At 35.7% G+C, this 17,467-nt stretch overlaps 1 protein-coding gene across 1 annotated transcript in view; it reads right to left on the bottom strand.

Annotated features, from left to right (window-relative positions):
• The window catches only part of LOC100917022 (1-phosphatidylinositol 4,5-bisphosphate phosphodiesterase epsilon-1), a 204,035-nt gene extending 187,479 nt beyond the window's left edge, over window positions 1–16,556 (bottom strand). Inside the window, 2 exon segments of the mRNA XM_023495065.2 lie at window positions 16,221–16,526; window positions 16,529–16,556. Of these exon segments, the coding sequence (XP_023350833.1) occupies window positions 16,221–16,526; window positions 16,529–16,541 (319 nt within the window). The 5' untranslated portion in view covers window positions 16,542–16,556.
• Window positions 16,557–17,467: the final 911 nt, after the last annotated feature.

Raw genomic sequence — 17,467 nt, 5'->3', positions numbered from 1 at the left:
ACAATTGTATGATACTCTCCAGCTTCACTGAGCATCACATGTAGGAGTAAAGACAGCAAGTGGTAGAAATGATCTAAAGTTGAGACTCAGCAATGTGCAATTAGCAATATGATAGGGGGAAGGGACCCAACATAAGACAACAGCAGAGAGCTAAACTAATTCAACAAGAGGTCAAGATGGAGAAAAAGGGAAGAGTGTAGTTACTACAGGGATGATGGCCTGGGAGAGGACTAAGAGATCTTAGTGCGTGGAGGTCATGATGTAAACAAAGAAACAGAGTTTGGTTTTGGCATGCAGAGAAAGGTAGATTGCCAACAGACTATGATGAGATAAAAATATTGCTGAGCTCACGAATATGGAAGTGAAGCATTTGTAGGTGACGTCAACATCAAAGGCATGACCATTTCTGTGCTATTACTGTTATGAGAAAGTAGGACATAAGAAACGATCAGTTTGAGAAATTTGGAGATTAAGATGCTTGGGAAAATATATCTATATCTACATCTGTATCAATATCTATATCTATATCTATCTTTATAAATGCTGTAGTCCCCAAATGCATGGTCAGGAAATGGGGAAGACTGACAAACTGAACCAGTTATCTTAATTATAATAGTTATCTTGTGCCATCAGGAGGAAGCCAGTTCTCAGTGAGTCAGATCATAATGTCAAAGACTTGAGACAAAAGAAACCTTGAAAGTTAGCAAATGCAGCACCCTTGTTTCACAGGGGAGGAAACAGTTGCTTGCTCAAGGTCACATGGCATCTAACTCTATACTCAGTTCTCTCTTCACTGGACTACAGAGTCACTACTAGTGAGGTTGTTATATTTATTCCACACTAAGAGTAATCAAGAATAAACAGCTATCTGAATTTCAAAATACAATTATGTAGCAATAATTACTAGCACCTTATTTTCTGCAGTGTTTTCTGTTAAATAATGGAAAGAATACTGCTAGGAGAATCAGGAGAGCTGGAGATTTGAATCTTTGGCCTGCCACTGGCCTCCTATGCAATCTTGGGCAAGCTACTTCAACTCTCTGTGCCCAAGCTTTCTCCATATCTAAAATTACACAGTTTTATCTCTAACACATTTTTCAGAAATAAAAATTCTATAATCCTTTGACACATTATTTCATTTGATCCTTTTAACAAACCTGTATGATAAGCGATGTATCATTATTCTCATTTTATAGATGAAAAGGTTTTTTTGAGCTTTTGTTTAAAAAAAAGAGTAAAAACTCATCCTCTAAAATATAGCAAGTTATTTTCTGAGACAAAGAACACCAAGTCTCCATGGTTAAAAAAAATCTGGCAAGAATCTAGGTAAACTACATAAATAGCTATCAGAGCTCCAAAATGGACCTTGGCATGTTTTGTATCTTGGTGCCAATTCAGGGAGCATGGAGCCTTCAATGTTGTTGTTAACTGTTGCTCTTTCCCAATCTTTAAAAAGAGGGAGAACCTATAGAGAACAAAGAGAGAAGACTAATAAAATTGTCTTTATTATAGATGAAGAAATATACAATTAGGAAAATCAATCATGTTTAGTGATGGGATCATGCCTTTATTGGAGAAAAAAGAGAGGGAGGCAGGGAAAAGTCCTGCTACAGAAATTCAGGTTGTCACAAAAAATTAAAACTACTGGTAACATATGCTAACTGTACTATATATATGCTGCTAAAGAGACCTTACAATTGCAGGGTTTTTCCTTTTCCTTTTTTGATTCTTGATGTCTCATTGAGTCATTCACTTCCATTTGTTCAATTCTAATTTTTAGTGAATTATTTTCCTCACTTAGCTTTTTTGTCTCCTTTTGAATTTGGCCAATATGAGTTGTTTGGTTCACTGGATTTTTCACCCCATTTCATCAATTCTATTTTTTAGAAAATTGTTCTTCTTTTTTCACTTCACAAATTCTGTTTTTTAAGAAGATGTTTTCTTTTTCCATTTCACCAAATCTATTTTTGAGTGGTTTTTTTTTCAGTATGTTTCTTTTCCATTTCACCAACTGTATTTTTTAAGGAGGCGTTTTCTTCAACTTTTGTGTTTCCTTTTCCAAAGTTCTCATTTTCTTTCTTCATTTTTCTTCTTTTCAAAGCTCCTTTTTGAATTCTTGAGCCTTCTGGGCTGTAGATCAACTCATTTCACTCTCTGAGGACTCAACTGGAGAATTTTGCCTTTAGTTTCCTCTGGGTTTGAAGTCTGTAATACCTATCTATGGTCAGAATTCTTTTTGCTTTTTTGCTCATTTTTAAAGGTTGAGGCCCGCTCTTAGGGCAAAGGGAAGATTGTCCCATTCTTCCTTTACAAGATGATGGACAGGTTATATACTGCTGTGCTGCCAGCTTCTTTCCCATGCTGGCTGAGTGGCCAAATCCTACTTGTTATGTTGGGGTTCAGGGGCGCAACCATTTGCCTTGTGCAGCTGTGGTGGAAGTGAAGTCTCACAACTAGTCTGCTGATCCACTGGACTCTAAACGATGACAAAGTAACCAATGTGGCTGAGAACCGCTCACTAGAATTCTCCTACAGGGGTCCCTTCACCCTGTGTCTTCCTGAACTGTGCTTTCACTAAACTGCATACCGCCTCTCTTGCCTGATTGAGACAGACCTTTCCTGAAGTCCTAAAGTATCTTCTGCTGGAAATGTGTTACATTTCAAGTATTTGTGGATTCTATTACTTGAAAATCTGTTCAGAGGTTTGATCTGGTGTTGATCCTAAGGGAAGACAGGAAGAACTAAGGCAAAGACCTGTCTACTCTCCTTCATTTTGGCTTTCCTCCAATCCCCAGGGTTTTTCCTTCTAATATAAATATTCATTCTTCTTGAACTTGGTTTCTCTCTGAGCTTAATGGGGTAATTCTGAAGAGGCAGATTTGGAGTAGGCAATGTTTGTGATTCAGCTCTATTCAGAAATGTAGATTCTATGGCAATTGGCCGCTGTGTGCCTGTTTTACAGCCCAGGCTATCATATGAAGCCATGGCATTAAGAGCTACAAAAAGGCAAACTGGTCCTTACATGTTTAGCACAACCTGTAGGAATATAAGTAAAAGTCCTACCATCACAAATAAAGGATTGTCAATATGTGTGTAGGGTGTTCAGACCCACTATACACAAGTCCAGTGGCTATGGCAGGTGTGTTCAGTGAGTGGAGATAGGTTAGTGATGATGGGAGCAGAGAAGTCTAAAGCTCTGCTGATTTTCCCCAGTTTCTTTCTTCAGGTCAGTGTCACAGATTTTCTGCTGTCCCTGACTGGTTACCCAGAAACTTGATTTTATGAACTTCTCTGCTCTCTCCTTTGATCCTGGCCACTGGGGCAAGAGCTCCACATTATCATTCCCTTCTCTGCCCATGTCTACTCTCAAGTCCACAAAGGCTCTGGCTGCACAGGCTTGGCTCGCAATCTGAATTGGAACTGTTGGCCCAGGACAATCTTATGCAGGCACTCGTAATGGGACTGTATAATTGCAGTCTGAAGGGACTCCATTCTCTGGATATCCCACAGCTGCACTGTGTCCTTGTGTGAGCCTGACAACAACTGGCTGCTGTTCACTGACATGTAGAGAAAAGTCACCTGGTGCCTGTGTCTTCTGAAAAATTTTCTATTCTATTCTGTCTGGAACTTTCTTCTGGAAACCAGATACATCACTGCCCACACAGAACAGAATGACTAGCATACAGGCACAATGCTCACATCAGATAAAAGAGGACAAGAGCAGCAGTTCAACTGAAGATTCTCCCACAGCTTCATGGTCTGGTCCAAAGATGCGTCAACTGCTCAGGCCAAGGGATTGCCAAACCATAATGAAGGTCTATAATAGGAAATGTGTGTTGAGACCAAACACGGTGGGAATCAGGAATGCTGGTATATTCTACCTACAACACAGTGAAGGCTCCATGCAGGGATCAGGAATTCTTGAGTCGTAGTCACTGAAGGCCAGTCATGAAAGGTCTTGACAGGAAATCTTCTGGACACAGACACTCTCTACAATGTCAGCCAAGACATGGAGGCCATCAGAGCTGTTGTCATATGTGTCCCAAGCCCGGGGCATAAAACTTATCAAAAAAATTATTAAAGTGGGTCCTTCTGTGCAGCTCCCAGGTGCAGAGGTTGCTGAAGTGCCTACAGCATAATCTTGGAAAATCTATTGGATTCTCAAAGCCTTAGTGGCTAAATTAGATTTGAATAAAGGTTTCCTGATTCAGCCTAATGTTCTTGTTGTTTTAATCCATACTAACTTGTTCTAATACCTAAAATCCAAATCTAACAAAATTTTTTATACTAACACATCTCAAAGTTACTGAATCGATGCTTTCTTCCTCTCTTCCAAAATGTTTGTCCGTCTTTCTCTTATAACCAGGTTACCCCTCTTTCTCTTCCTACCTTTCTCCTAATTCCATACAAACCTAAAATGAACTAGCCACAAATGAGAATTGCTATTTTTTGATGTCAGCTTCCTTCCTGACATCAGGAGACAGGTATCATTTTTATAGGTATCTAGGGTTTCTTAATTTTTGCTTTTCTGAGCCAGAAAAATCTTGAGAACTTCAGTATCTTATTGATTCACTCTATGAAAACATTCCAGACTCAGAGGACAACACAAAATAATTTTTATTTAACACATCAAAAAAAGCACAAAGAATACTTACATATAAGCCCACAGTGCCTTCTCCTTCACAGTGCCTTTGCCTTCTCACTTCCCGTGGGGACCTATACAGTCCTTCTAACTATCCTGTGTACCTCAAGGTTACTAAATATAAATATACCTCTCCAGAGACCCTCAAAATTATCCCCAAAATATAGTTCTACCCTGAGGTTCAGGTCCCTTGTAAAGAGGATGTCTCCTTTCCCCTAACCCAAAACATACATAGTCTACAAGATTCACAACCCTTGTGAAGGGGAAGATCTGGATTTGTTTCTTTAATTCTTAATTTTGTACCTACCTAGGGTATATAGAGGAAAAAATGCTGGACTTGGAGTCAGGAAAATCTGAGTTCAAATACAGCCCCATATACTTTCTAGCTCTGTGTCACCAGACAAGTTATTTAACCTCTGTCTGCCTCAGTTTCCTCAACTGTAAATGGAGATCAAAATGGTATCTGGCTTATTGAGTTATTGTAAGATTCAAATGAGATATTTGTTAATGTTCTTGTACCGGCATGCGGTAGACACTCAATCAAGGCTTGTTCCTTTTTTCTTTCCTCTTGGTGCTTCCTGGTTTCAAGGACCCTCTTCTGGTCTTTTAACTCTGTGATCCTCTTACCTTTGACACTTTATAGATCAATAGATCAGTGCAGTATTCCTACCTGTCTCTAGATTTGGCTTGATGATAATGAAGTCTTATACTCCAATTGGTGCTCTTGGTGTACTACTGATGGAGCTGACAGTACTATTTCCTTGTTATCTCCTTTCTTCCTGAAAGGTTATAAATCTTCTAGAACAAGAAGGCAAGGACTGGAATGCTTTTGGACTATTTAAATATAGGATGAAAAATTGACATGTGAAATACATCTTAGAGACCATCTAAGACAGGGGTTCTCAAGATGTGATCTACAGAACCTTAAGAAACCCTGAGGTCAAAATTCTTTTCATAATAATACAAATTTATTTGCCTATTAAAATATTCTTCTCTCTTCCAAGTACGTATTTGTGTAAGGTCTGATTTTCTTCATATAATTCAATCAAAACAACATATCATAACTAAGTGAATGCAGAAGTAGATATATTTTTCTAAACAAAAATAATTAGTACTATATTTTTCTGAATTTCTCTAATGTCTGACTTAATAGAAAATATCCAGAAGTATCTAGCTATTTTCTATTAAGTCAGACAGAGAAATTTTGAAAAATATAGCACAAAAAGCCTTTCACAATCACTTCTGAAATGTCTATAAATTTGACTCTAATTTGACTTTAAAGATTCACATGACTTTCCTTCATGTATCCTAGATTCTAACCCAACTGTCCGCCTGCTATTTGACCAGTATATGGCTTTTTGGTATAAGCTATTATCTTCTGAACTTCGAGGAGCCCATCCCACATCACCTAGTATAATCTCAACTATTTAAGGGCAGGAATAGTTTCCTTCTTAGTTCCTTTCACGATGCCTGGCATATAAGTAGGATGTTAATACTTGTTAAATTGAATTGGATTCCCTGTTCCTAATTTTTAAAAACAGATGAGTTAGATGTCATATTTTTTTCTCCCTCTTTAGCTGCTGGGTACACAAAATGAAAGAGTCCCTTTAGGTAATTTGCCAGGGAATCAGAGATGGTTCAACAAAAGAAACAAGTATATACATGGCAAATGAAGGGAAATGAAAGATAACACTAATAACCATGGATGGTTTTTCTATAGAAGATAGAAAAAGAAAAGAGCCTTGAAAGCTTTTGTGGGACTTCTTGATAACCTAATTATCACTCATTACACCTATTCAATATATTCATCCTTGAAGGATCTGTAGTTTCACTGATGCTAGTCTTCTAAGATATAAATCACCACCCATTTGAATCACCATTGTTGCCCTGGTCGTATCTTTGCTAAACTTCAAAATCAAACCTTTTCTCCTCTTTAACTTCCCTGAAGACTTGGAATTTCTTTACTACTCTTAAGGCCTGAAATGTTCCTGTGTAAGGCTGCTGCTTCTCTTTCCAATGAATTCTTCCAAGAGCTTCCATTTTATAGAAGTGTCCAGGCTGGTCTGTCTCCATTCTCTGAAGGTCTTGTCCCTAAAATTTTGGATTTTAACTTTTTGGGTTCTTTTTATGTTCTGTCTTCCCCCATTAGAATAAAAGCTTTTTGAGAGAAGGGGATATCTTTTTTTGTTTGTTTGTTTGTTCGTACTTGTATCAGTACTTAGCACAGTTATCTGGGCACATAATAAACTTTAATAAATATTCACTTTCTTTCATTCCTCTTCCCCATGTATCTTTAATTCTATATCTTTCTATAAATCTACCACAGAGTCTCCATTCAAAATATTAGGGACCTTCCAGCAAGGCAACCTGAGGGAGCAACATCAGGCAGCAGATGACAGGCAAGTCAAACCAATGATGTCATTTTTCTTCACCCCAATAGAGACAGCTCAAGACTCAACACAAGAGCCCTAGGAATAGCAATGCCCCCATCCCCTAAGACCACCATCCTTGTACCCAGTTAGGACTAAAATAAGTAATTACTGTGGAAAAGGCACCTCCTTCCAAGTCATAACAAATACTGGTAACTAACTGCCACTAATGAAACATTAAATCCAAAAGCCCTGAAAATGGTACATCTCCTTCCCTCCCTCATCCATCCAGTTTCCAATCCAGCTCCCAAAATCATGATCCCAGAAAATAACTTTATTTGTAGAGATAGACCTGGCAAATGATTCTGTAGGTGCTAAACTTAAATGTAGCTTCAAGAAGTCAAATTACTACAGACCCTCAAAAGAAGTCCTTTCTACCAAAGTCCTTGGCACTGCTAAATGGTTTGACATTAGAAAGAATTTTATCAGTACAAAAGACACTGAAAAACATGAATCACTATTTTGTGACTATATTCTAAAGACCATGGAGCCTTTTCATCTGACTTGCAGCTTGTAATCTGTGTATTATCTTCTCTCTTAAAATATGAGCTCTCTGATAACTGCCTCTGTTTTGTTATTTGTGCACTTGCTATTATCATAGTGTTTTATACATATTAAGACCTTAATAAATGCTATTAATTTATTCAAAACTTTTGATCCCTTGACAGTATGTCTACCAATGGGACACATGGATTATCCATTCAATAATTATATCTTGCTCTTGTTCTGTAATTGGCCTATCTTTTTTTTTTCTAATCATATAAATTTCGTGACATTCTTTATGTGTCTTTTCCCCTGAATATTTCCTTATTCGTAATATTAGCAATCTGGTCACACTGAAAACATGGAGTAAAATATGGATCTCTCTACTTCCCTTTAGATGATCCTCAGTTTCAACATATTAACTTGCAGGCTGTTGAACAACACTAAGAATAGTTGTGTTAAAAAAAACAAACAAACAAACAAACAAACAAAAAAACCACGAGCTCTCCTTTGTTTCATGAAGAAATTTGAAGTCATTAAAAGAACTACAATTTACCCAAAGGAATCAAACTTGTTCTCCTTCTTGTTCAGTTCTTTTACACAGCTCATTTTCCAAGATAAGATTGCTGCTATGAGGAAGCAAAAAAAGGCTCATATTTTCAAACCACCTTACAAATGAACTTTTTGTTGGGGACTGCCTGTACTTAAAATACTTTTTACTAGTACTTTTAATTTTTATGAATAGTTCAAGCTTAAGCAGGCTAAGTACTCCATAAGAACACTTTATGACTGCTGACCTACATAGTCATTCTTTTAAATAACACTGATATGCATTTAAACAGCCTTTATCACTTCTTGAGAATTTATCAACTTTATACTAGGATAGAGAAAGAATTCTATTTATTTTACTTAATATTAAAAAAAAACAATTTAAAAGGAGGAGGAATAAAGTTTGGGAACCTGAAAGACTAGGAAAAATGGAGAAATTAAGAAGTGTGTTTTTAGGGGGAAATATAATGAATTCTACTTTGGATAGGCTGAGTTTGATAACATAGAGACATCTATTTTATAATGTCCAATAGGAAGTAATAATTCGGGACTGGGGCTCAGGGGAAAGAATCAGATATATTAGATCTTAGATACAGATCATAATTAAGCCAACAAGGACTACAGGGTTCACCAAGTGAGAAAGTGTACTGAGAGAAAAGAGAGAATGGGGAAAAAAAAAACCTTTTGGATACATACAACAGTTAGAGTGAGTGATATGTAAGATGATACAGCTCTAAAAGGAACAATCAGAAAAAGAAAGTATAGTAGAAAATCAGAGAGAACAATGTCACAAAAATTCAAATAAGAGGGAATATTCAGGATGAAAGTGTTGAGCCGTGTCAAAAACCTGCAGAGAGGTCAAGAAGGATAAGGATTAAGAAAAGACATAATATTTAACAAATAAAAATCCTTGTCAGTTTTGAAGTGAGAAGTTTCAGGTGAGTCAAAAGCTATAATTCAAGGGGTTGAGAAGTGAATGGGAGGAGAGGGAAGGAAGGGGACTAGGATAGATATTTTTTTCTAGAAGTTTGAGAAAAAGAGGAGAGAGAAAAGAAGAATTTGAGGTGATAGGGTCAAATGAATATATTTTAAAAATTGGGGAGACCTGCACAGGTTTGTGAGTGGCAAAGAAGGAACAAGTAAATGGGGAAAAGGGCAATTAGAGACAAGAAATTGCTTAAAAGTGCAATTTGCTGGAAAATATAGCTGGGAATACAATAAAGGATGACATGACACCAAAAACAAGATGAAAGGAAAATAAATAAGAAATGAAGCAAAATATCAAGAAAGCAAAATTTGGAAAGCCATTATGTTGAGAAGAAAACTTTTTTTCAGACAGCATAGCTGTTGCAAATGTAGATAGAGTCATCTAATGAAGTACTATAATACATTAATTTATTCATGTCATATTTATGATAAATTTATGAAACTGTACATATGTAATAGGTGATATATTGAGTAAAAACATATTTAAAGTTTAAAGAGGTAAATACAAAACTACTAATTATATTTAACCCTTGAATACATATTTTAGATATATTATTATTAATGGTAATTAATATTTATATGGTGTTTATGTATATTTTCACCATGTGAAAAGCATTCGACAATTATCTCATTTGATTCTTAAAACATCCCTGGGAGGTAGATGTTATTAGTATATATTTTAATATATATCAAATATACTATATACTGCATATTTTATATTAACATTTAAGATATTTATATTAACTGATTTTCAAATTTTCAAATATATAGTGTCATATCAATTGGTCTCTTGAAAAATAAAATAAAATTTTGGTATCAGTACAGCAAATGCTTTGCAAATTGAATTTTTTTAGTTAAACAAGAACCAGTCTGCTTTTGCCTTAATAATTATCTCATAAATTTTCTATTTATTTTATAGTGCTATGACAACAAAGTATATTCTGCTTGTGTCTAAAGTTGCTAAGCTTTGAGTTAAAAATAAAAATTAGTTTTTATTAATGTAGCACTCCTACAGAGAAGATGAGCATTAGAACTCTGGGAGCTGGAACCACTGGTCCTTTTCATGTGGAAGTTTTCCAGTTCTCATTGGTTTTAGAAGAGTGATGCAATTTACATATCCCCTCTTTCCTAAACCTTGTTAAAAAGGAAGAGGGAATCAATGACTTGACCTTGAGGATTGGGAGAGAATTGCAGAGGCTGAAGCCAAGACAACATCTCATCAGGGTTCACATACTAAACTTTCCCAGCATGGTGTTGAACTGTGGTTCAAGAGATCATACTTCCATTGTCCAGAATGTGAAAGAGCCCAGCCCCTGAGGTCATTCCAGACCCTATCAGGAACCACCTGACACATAAGAATGGGTGTTTGGTGGTAAGATAATCTTGTAGATTCCTCTCTGTGCCATCCTTTTCTCCACATCCCTGATGTCATTTACTCTCTGCCTTTATTGGTTTCTTCCAAAGACAGTAGAACGAAAGGGAAAGAATTGGAGTCATTTCTTCTTCTTTACTCCACCCTTTCCTACACAAAGAAAAGTGGCCAGCACCTTTAAAACTGTTATCATTCATTAAATGGTACTGGATTTGATTGTTGATGGTATTAAAAGCTAGGTTACTTTAACTTCTTTTACTGAATTCCTATTTAAAACAACACAATTTTACAAATGATTCTATGTTCTTATGTACTGCTTTATACTACATGTTTCATCTTCCTAACAAAATCATAAACTCCCTGAAAACAGAGACATTTGTACCCAGAGAGAGGACTGTAGGTACTGAGTGTGGATCATAATATAATATTTTCACTTTTTTGTTGTTGTTGTTTGCTTGTATTTTGTTTTATATTTCTTTTTGATCTGATTTTTCTTGTGAGCATGATAACTGTAACAGTATGTATAGAAAAATTGCACATGTTTAACATATATTGGATTACTTGCCATCTAGAGGAGAGGGTAGGGGTAGGGGAAAGGGAAAGAGAAAAAAAATTGAAATACAAGGTTTGCAAGGGTGAATGTTAGGGGCAGCTAGATGGTGTAGAGGCAGCTAGATGGAATAGTGGATAGAGTACCAGCCTGAAGTCAGGAGGACCTAAATTCAAAATCTGGCCTCACATACTTAATACTTCCTAGTTAAGTGACTTTGCAAAAGTCACTTAACCCCAATTGCCTCATCAAAAAAGGGTGAATGTTGAATCTATCTATACATATATTTTGAAAATAAAATGCTTTTTAAAAAAACTCATATTTTTAAATATCCTTCTGCAGCCCCTATAGCTAAGCCCTGAAGACTTAATAGGTATACATTAAATTTTAACTTGCAACCCCAATAAAGCTGCCCTGCAATACAATTATTTCATCAGCAATGAAAAATCCTCATTCTCAAAAAAAGCAAGCTCAACATCTTTCCACTGAGCAAACATGGTAAAAAAAAACAAATAAAATGATACTCCAAAAATTCCTCTTCAAAAATCTGAAACTGGGTAGATCATAAGGTTCAAGGACAAAAGAAATTCTTTAAGGACATATTGATACACAGATTTAAAATATGAAATAATGAGGACTGGTAGGAATCATGATAGTAAACAGATCAGACAATAATACTTACATATAGGAATAAAGTAGCTAGATTTGCAAAAAGGGTTCAGAAAAATTTAAGAGGCAACATTACAAAGAACAACAAATTTAACAAATATTGGTTGCAACTACAATAAATTGCTGAGCAAGGAACTATTTTCTGTTATCAGTCTCCATTCTTGTCCTGCTAAATTCCTCCCCACATAATCAATCTACAAACATTAATATTAAGTGACTGTTACATGTCTGCCATAGGACTAGGTTTGGGGGATATAAAAAGGAATATGATGACATTTTATTTTGGCAATTATGTGGAGAATGTAATCATAAGGGAAAGATGAGACAAGGAGACTATTAAGAAACTACTGTGATCTTCCATGTTAGAAGTGTGATGAGAGCTTGGACTAAAGAGTATAATGAAAGGAAAGTTAAATGTTGTGGGAAGTGAATAGATATGGGGCACAGAAAAGAAAGGGAAGACGAACAAGATTTCAAGGTCTTATTATTATGCACAAAAGCTGGGTAAATAGGACTGAGGTATTCTCAAAAGAAACAATTTCAAAAGAGGAGTTGATTGGTAGATGCATAGGAAGGGAAACAATTCTGTTGTGGAAATGTTGAATTTGAGAAGCTTATGGGATATACAACTAGAAACAGTCAGTAGGTAGTTGGTGACATGGAGACTGTACTGTTGTATTTGACAATGTTAATAACTGCCTCCCTCCAGATAATCTTTCCTCCCTGGGCCTTTATGACATTATTCTCTCTTGATTTACCTATATCTGCCTCTTCTTCAGTCTCCTTTGCTTGTTCATTATCATATCAAGATTCTAATTGTGAATGTTTTCCCATGTTCTTTCTTCATTTTAGTCACCTTGCTCTCCTCCTTGAGTGACCTCATCAAGTCCTATAGCATTAATTCTTATCTATACACTAATGGCATATTTATGTACAGCCCCAATTTCTCCTTTGAGTTTCCTTAATGAACTTCACCAATTGGAAATTGAACATTTCAAAACTGTATTCTAGAGGCATCAAGAAACTGAGTATATTCAAAACAGAATTCATTATTTCCTCCCAAGCTTACCCTTCTTCAAAACTTCCCTATTTCTGTCTAAAGCATCCTTAATTTCCTAAGTTCATAAACTCAGAGTTGATCTTTACTTCTTACTCTTTCTCATCTCACATAACCAATTAGTTGCCGAATCTTGCAATTCTATCTCTACATCTCTCTTCCCACAAAGCTACCAACTTAGTTCATGTCCTCATCACCTTCAATCTAGATGATTACAATGTCCTCTTAACTGATCTCCTTGCCTCATGTCTCTTCCACACTCTAGTACATCCTCCAAGTACATCCATGTCTAGCCATATCATCCCCTATTGAGGGAGTCCAGTGGCACCTTAGTCTCTTCTCTTCTGCAGCTATCCAAAGCAGTACTGAGGGTAACAGTTCTTTAATATTCACTTTCTGTAGAGGTTCAATTAGTTGTATTTTGCTATTGAAGAGGACCAAAATGAGATCACTATGTTGGGGTCAAGATACAGTGAGTCTAACTGACTGATCAGACCAACATGAGCTCAGAACTGGGCACAAATAGCTAATGTGAACATTTGGAGTGAAGGTATCTAAATTTATGCATCTCACATTATTGCAATTCTGTTTTGCTCGCACAGCAGAGAGCCTTATTTGGTGAAGGCATATCATGCTGAGTGATCCTATGCCAGTGTCTCCCATGTCTCACCATCAATTCCAAAGTTCTTCAAGAAGACTATGTGTCATCAAAGTCTAGTGGCAAGACCACTAATAATGGCTCAGGATCCACTGGATGACTGTGGTGTCTTTAAATGTATAACCAAGCTCTAAGCATTCTACTTCAGCCATCTTCATGGCTGTTGAAACAAATTGTATTCATCTTCACATTACACAGGGGAAGTCTTCACATACTTATGGCAGGCATTCCCAAAGATGTGAGACCCCTCTGTTGCCCTTAAGCTGGTTTAGCCCATCTGTTGAAATAATTTACTGTGTTGGGGTGAGATTTGGGTAAAGCAGGTGGACACCAAAGTTGGAAATCAGCTTTGGAAAGGGCTCAGCAGCTCTCACACCAGAGGTACTAGTCTTCTCTGAACACCCACACCCCTACCTTGCCTAAGCAGTAGGCAGAATGCAGTCCTGGAAACCTAGAAGATTTGTAAGATACAAATACAGACTTAATAAAGTCTGGTGATAGCTCTTGTTGAAGACTAGCCTTGGCGATATTTCTCGTCACAAGTAATGGTAGAAGGACCATTTGTTCATGTAGTGTTGGATTTTTTGGGAAGGGGTTAATTGTTGTGTAGAGTGGTCACCCCTTCACCCTTTCACCCTGTGCTATCTTTGAATTAATTGTATATTGAGGTCTAGAAGAAACAGAATGCAGTGGGAAAAAACAATGGATCAGGAGACCAAGAACTGAATAAATGCAAACATCTGATAATTTTGTTGAAGAAAAAACTGAAATTAGAAATCAAGTCAGGTTAGAGGTCTGGTCTATTTGTATTTTAACTTTTTTGTCACTTCCTGTTGTCAGAATGAAGTTCAATCCTTTGTTGATATCTGACTGAAGTAAGAATCATAAGAAGCATTTCACTATCTTCTACCACATAAGGAAGAAGTCTATGCTTTCTCTTCAAGAAATTGAGACAGAAATGCAATGTCTGTTCTACACTCATTTGAAAAGATGATAAAGTTGAGGCCATTTGAGGTCAGCAAACTATCCAGATCAGCAGAGGACAGTCAGTAGATTGGTCAGGTAGTCCAGGTTTGTAGATCTCATTCTATCAACCTCCCAAACCTACCCTTTTTCTGAATTTTCATGTTTACTATCAAGGGATTCATCATTCTCAGCTCATTTTCATTCTCTCCACATATCTAACCAATTGCCAAACCTTGTCATTTCTTTTTCCACAACATCCATTAGCTATATCCCCCATTCTCTTTATTCAATGCAATTCAATTCTAATTCTAGAAACAAGCATAAAACTCCTCTGTTCAGTTATTTAAAGATCTTTTTTAATTTAAAAAATTAAAGCACAGAGACTTTTTGATTCTTTTTTTTTTTAGTTACAAATTCTCTCTCCTACTAGCTCCTCATTCTAGGGAAAAGATAAGAAAAGAAAAATATCCCATGAACAAAACACAAATCTATTTTCTAAGTAAGATTGCTTCATATACTGTAAGACAATTATTATGTCCCTAAATCTTTTTGTCTTTGAGGTAAGTATTCTCATTCTTTTAACTAATTTTCATCTGGCATAAACTTGAGCCTCTTTACCATCCTAGTCCCTGTTCTCTTCTGAATAATCTTCACCTTAGTAATGTCCTTCCCAAAATGTGATCATCATATACCAGATATGGTTTCTTATACACCCTTTTGGAGGCCTCCTTCCATATTAAAACCATCAGTTTCTAATGTTAGGTCTAGTCATTTAATCAGTTCTCAAACACCTCACTGTACTATTGTCTAACTCTTATTTCGCCATTCTTCACAAAACTAGAAATAATATTAACTAACATTCTGAGTGATTAAAAATGATGTTACTTATATTTATTTCCATTTGCTTATGTGCAATCATATAAAAGCATGTATTACCATTGCTTTTAGATTTTTACAATGTGGTAATGAAAGTCTTCAACAAACCAAGGTGACCTCTTTCACACATTCTAACACAGGAAGATGTTAGTGGAAAATTTTCTGTACATCATTGCTTAAATGTCATCAGCAATATCTTCTTAGGCCAGTTAAAAATATACAAATATACTGAAATATACAAACTACTTTTTTTTTTACCATAATGGGAGAATTTGGAGAGAACAGAGGTAAATTACAGAGACAATTTACAAAGTCCAGCTTTGCTCAAATCAGTTATGTCTTTGAGAATTTCCCTATTTTTGATAATTCAGGAGAGTAGGCCCTTATCAGAACAGATCTAGTATTTGAATATCTGAACTTCTTTTTAATTCCCTTATGTTTCTACCTCTAGTTTAAGCTAGAGTCAGTCAATGAATGTTTATCAAGTACCTACTATATGCCAGGCACTGTGCTAAGTGCTAAGGATACAAAAAAGTAAAAGACAATCCAGTTCTCAAGAAGCTCATAATCTAATAGGGGAGAAAACATACAAATAACCATGTTAAAATAAGCTATATACATGATAAATTGAAAATAATAACAAAGGAATGCACTAGAATTAAAATGGATCAGGAAAGGCTTTTGGTAGTAGGCAAGATTTTATCAGGGACTTGAAGGAAGCCAGAAAGAACTAGATCTCTAAGTAACTGTAATTTCAGAGAATGCAAAGCCCTTTTTCTAGTCCTTCAGACATTATTTCTAGGTTCGGAATGAAGTACATTCTAGGAAAATCTAATAATAGACCCTAATTAATAGTGTCTTTTAATTAATTAAATTAATTGATTAAACTAAGTTTAATTGTGCACCAATGTTTTTATAAATTTTATATTTATATGTATACATATATAAATTTTAAAGTTAGAAACAAAATTTTAAATGTTACCTTTCAACATTGTTCTTCCTACTGATCCTCCAAAAGTATTTAAAAGGCCACTTCTTGCACCCAGAGACGCAGTTGCTTCCAATAGAGAACCAGTGATATACTGAGAAATTGAAGTCCTTTGAAAGGTAGCTCGGTATTCACATGAAGTATCTCGAACACATTGCTTCAAGCATGGGCCAATATTAATATGTCCATGGATTATATCTAAGGCTAGAGTCTTCCCAAAGAAATGGAAAATTGATCCAAAAGTGCGTTCTGTTTCTTCTCCTTTTCTCACAGTGTTGTTGATCTGTAAATAATTCAAATACAGGAAGCATTCATCTACTTTCTTAGAAAAGCAAATTATGTTGCTGACATAATGCCAAGATGACTTATTAAGAAAAACGTACAATAGTTCTAAGAACAAATACTTGTGAATACAGCAGTCATGCATTAATATTCTACAGATGCTATTTATCTGGAAAAGTTGTATGTAACTATATGACATAACATTCAAATAATTGTCCTATCAAGTTATAGCCATATGAATATATAAAGATATATTTATCTCATATATCATGGCATATCTAACATGCCCTTCTAAATTAAAAAAAAGGGAAAATATTCTCTTCTCCTTCTCTCCCACATTCTCTGGAATGGCCAGGTTCAAACCTATTTGTTGCCATATGATATTTTTACCTCTTATTATTCCCTCAACAGGGATCCTTTCTGAGAATAACAGAGTTAGAAGGGACACTAGAGTCTTTCTAGTCTAATTCACTTATTTTACAGATGAGGAAACAGACACTCAGTAATTTGCTTCACATCCCATAGGTAATAATAATAAAAAAACCCTATATCTTCTATCTCTAAATAAACGCTTTTCCAAAATCATCAAATAAAATATATAAGCTATAAGGATGAAGGACAAGAAGGGTGCTCTGTATTACTCCTATTTCTGTTATTGGTATGACCATTCTCCTACTTATAAGTCCCTTCTTTTCTATTTTCACAGATAATATTTATCGAATTTTTTGAAGTTAAAAAGGGATCCTCATGTTTCTATAGCAGAAAGCAAATTACTCTTTGGTAGCCAGAGAGAACCTATGAATCACTGTCATCATTAACTTCTCAATGTTCATTTCATCATTCATTTCATAAAGAAAGTGAGGGAGCAATAGAAAATAAGAGGAATATATGCAAAAAAGTTATGTGCAGTGATACTGTTATAATAGCTGGGGATACTTGGCAAGAACTATGAAATATTA

Source organism: Sarcophilus harrisii, chromosome 2 (assembly GCF_902635505.1).
Source record: "Sarcophilus harrisii chromosome 2, mSarHar1.11, whole genome shotgun sequence".
NCBI lineage: Eukaryota > Metazoa > Chordata > Mammalia > Dasyuromorphia > Dasyuridae > Sarcophilus > Sarcophilus harrisii.
This window is presented reverse-complemented; position numbering and strand designations above follow the sequence as displayed.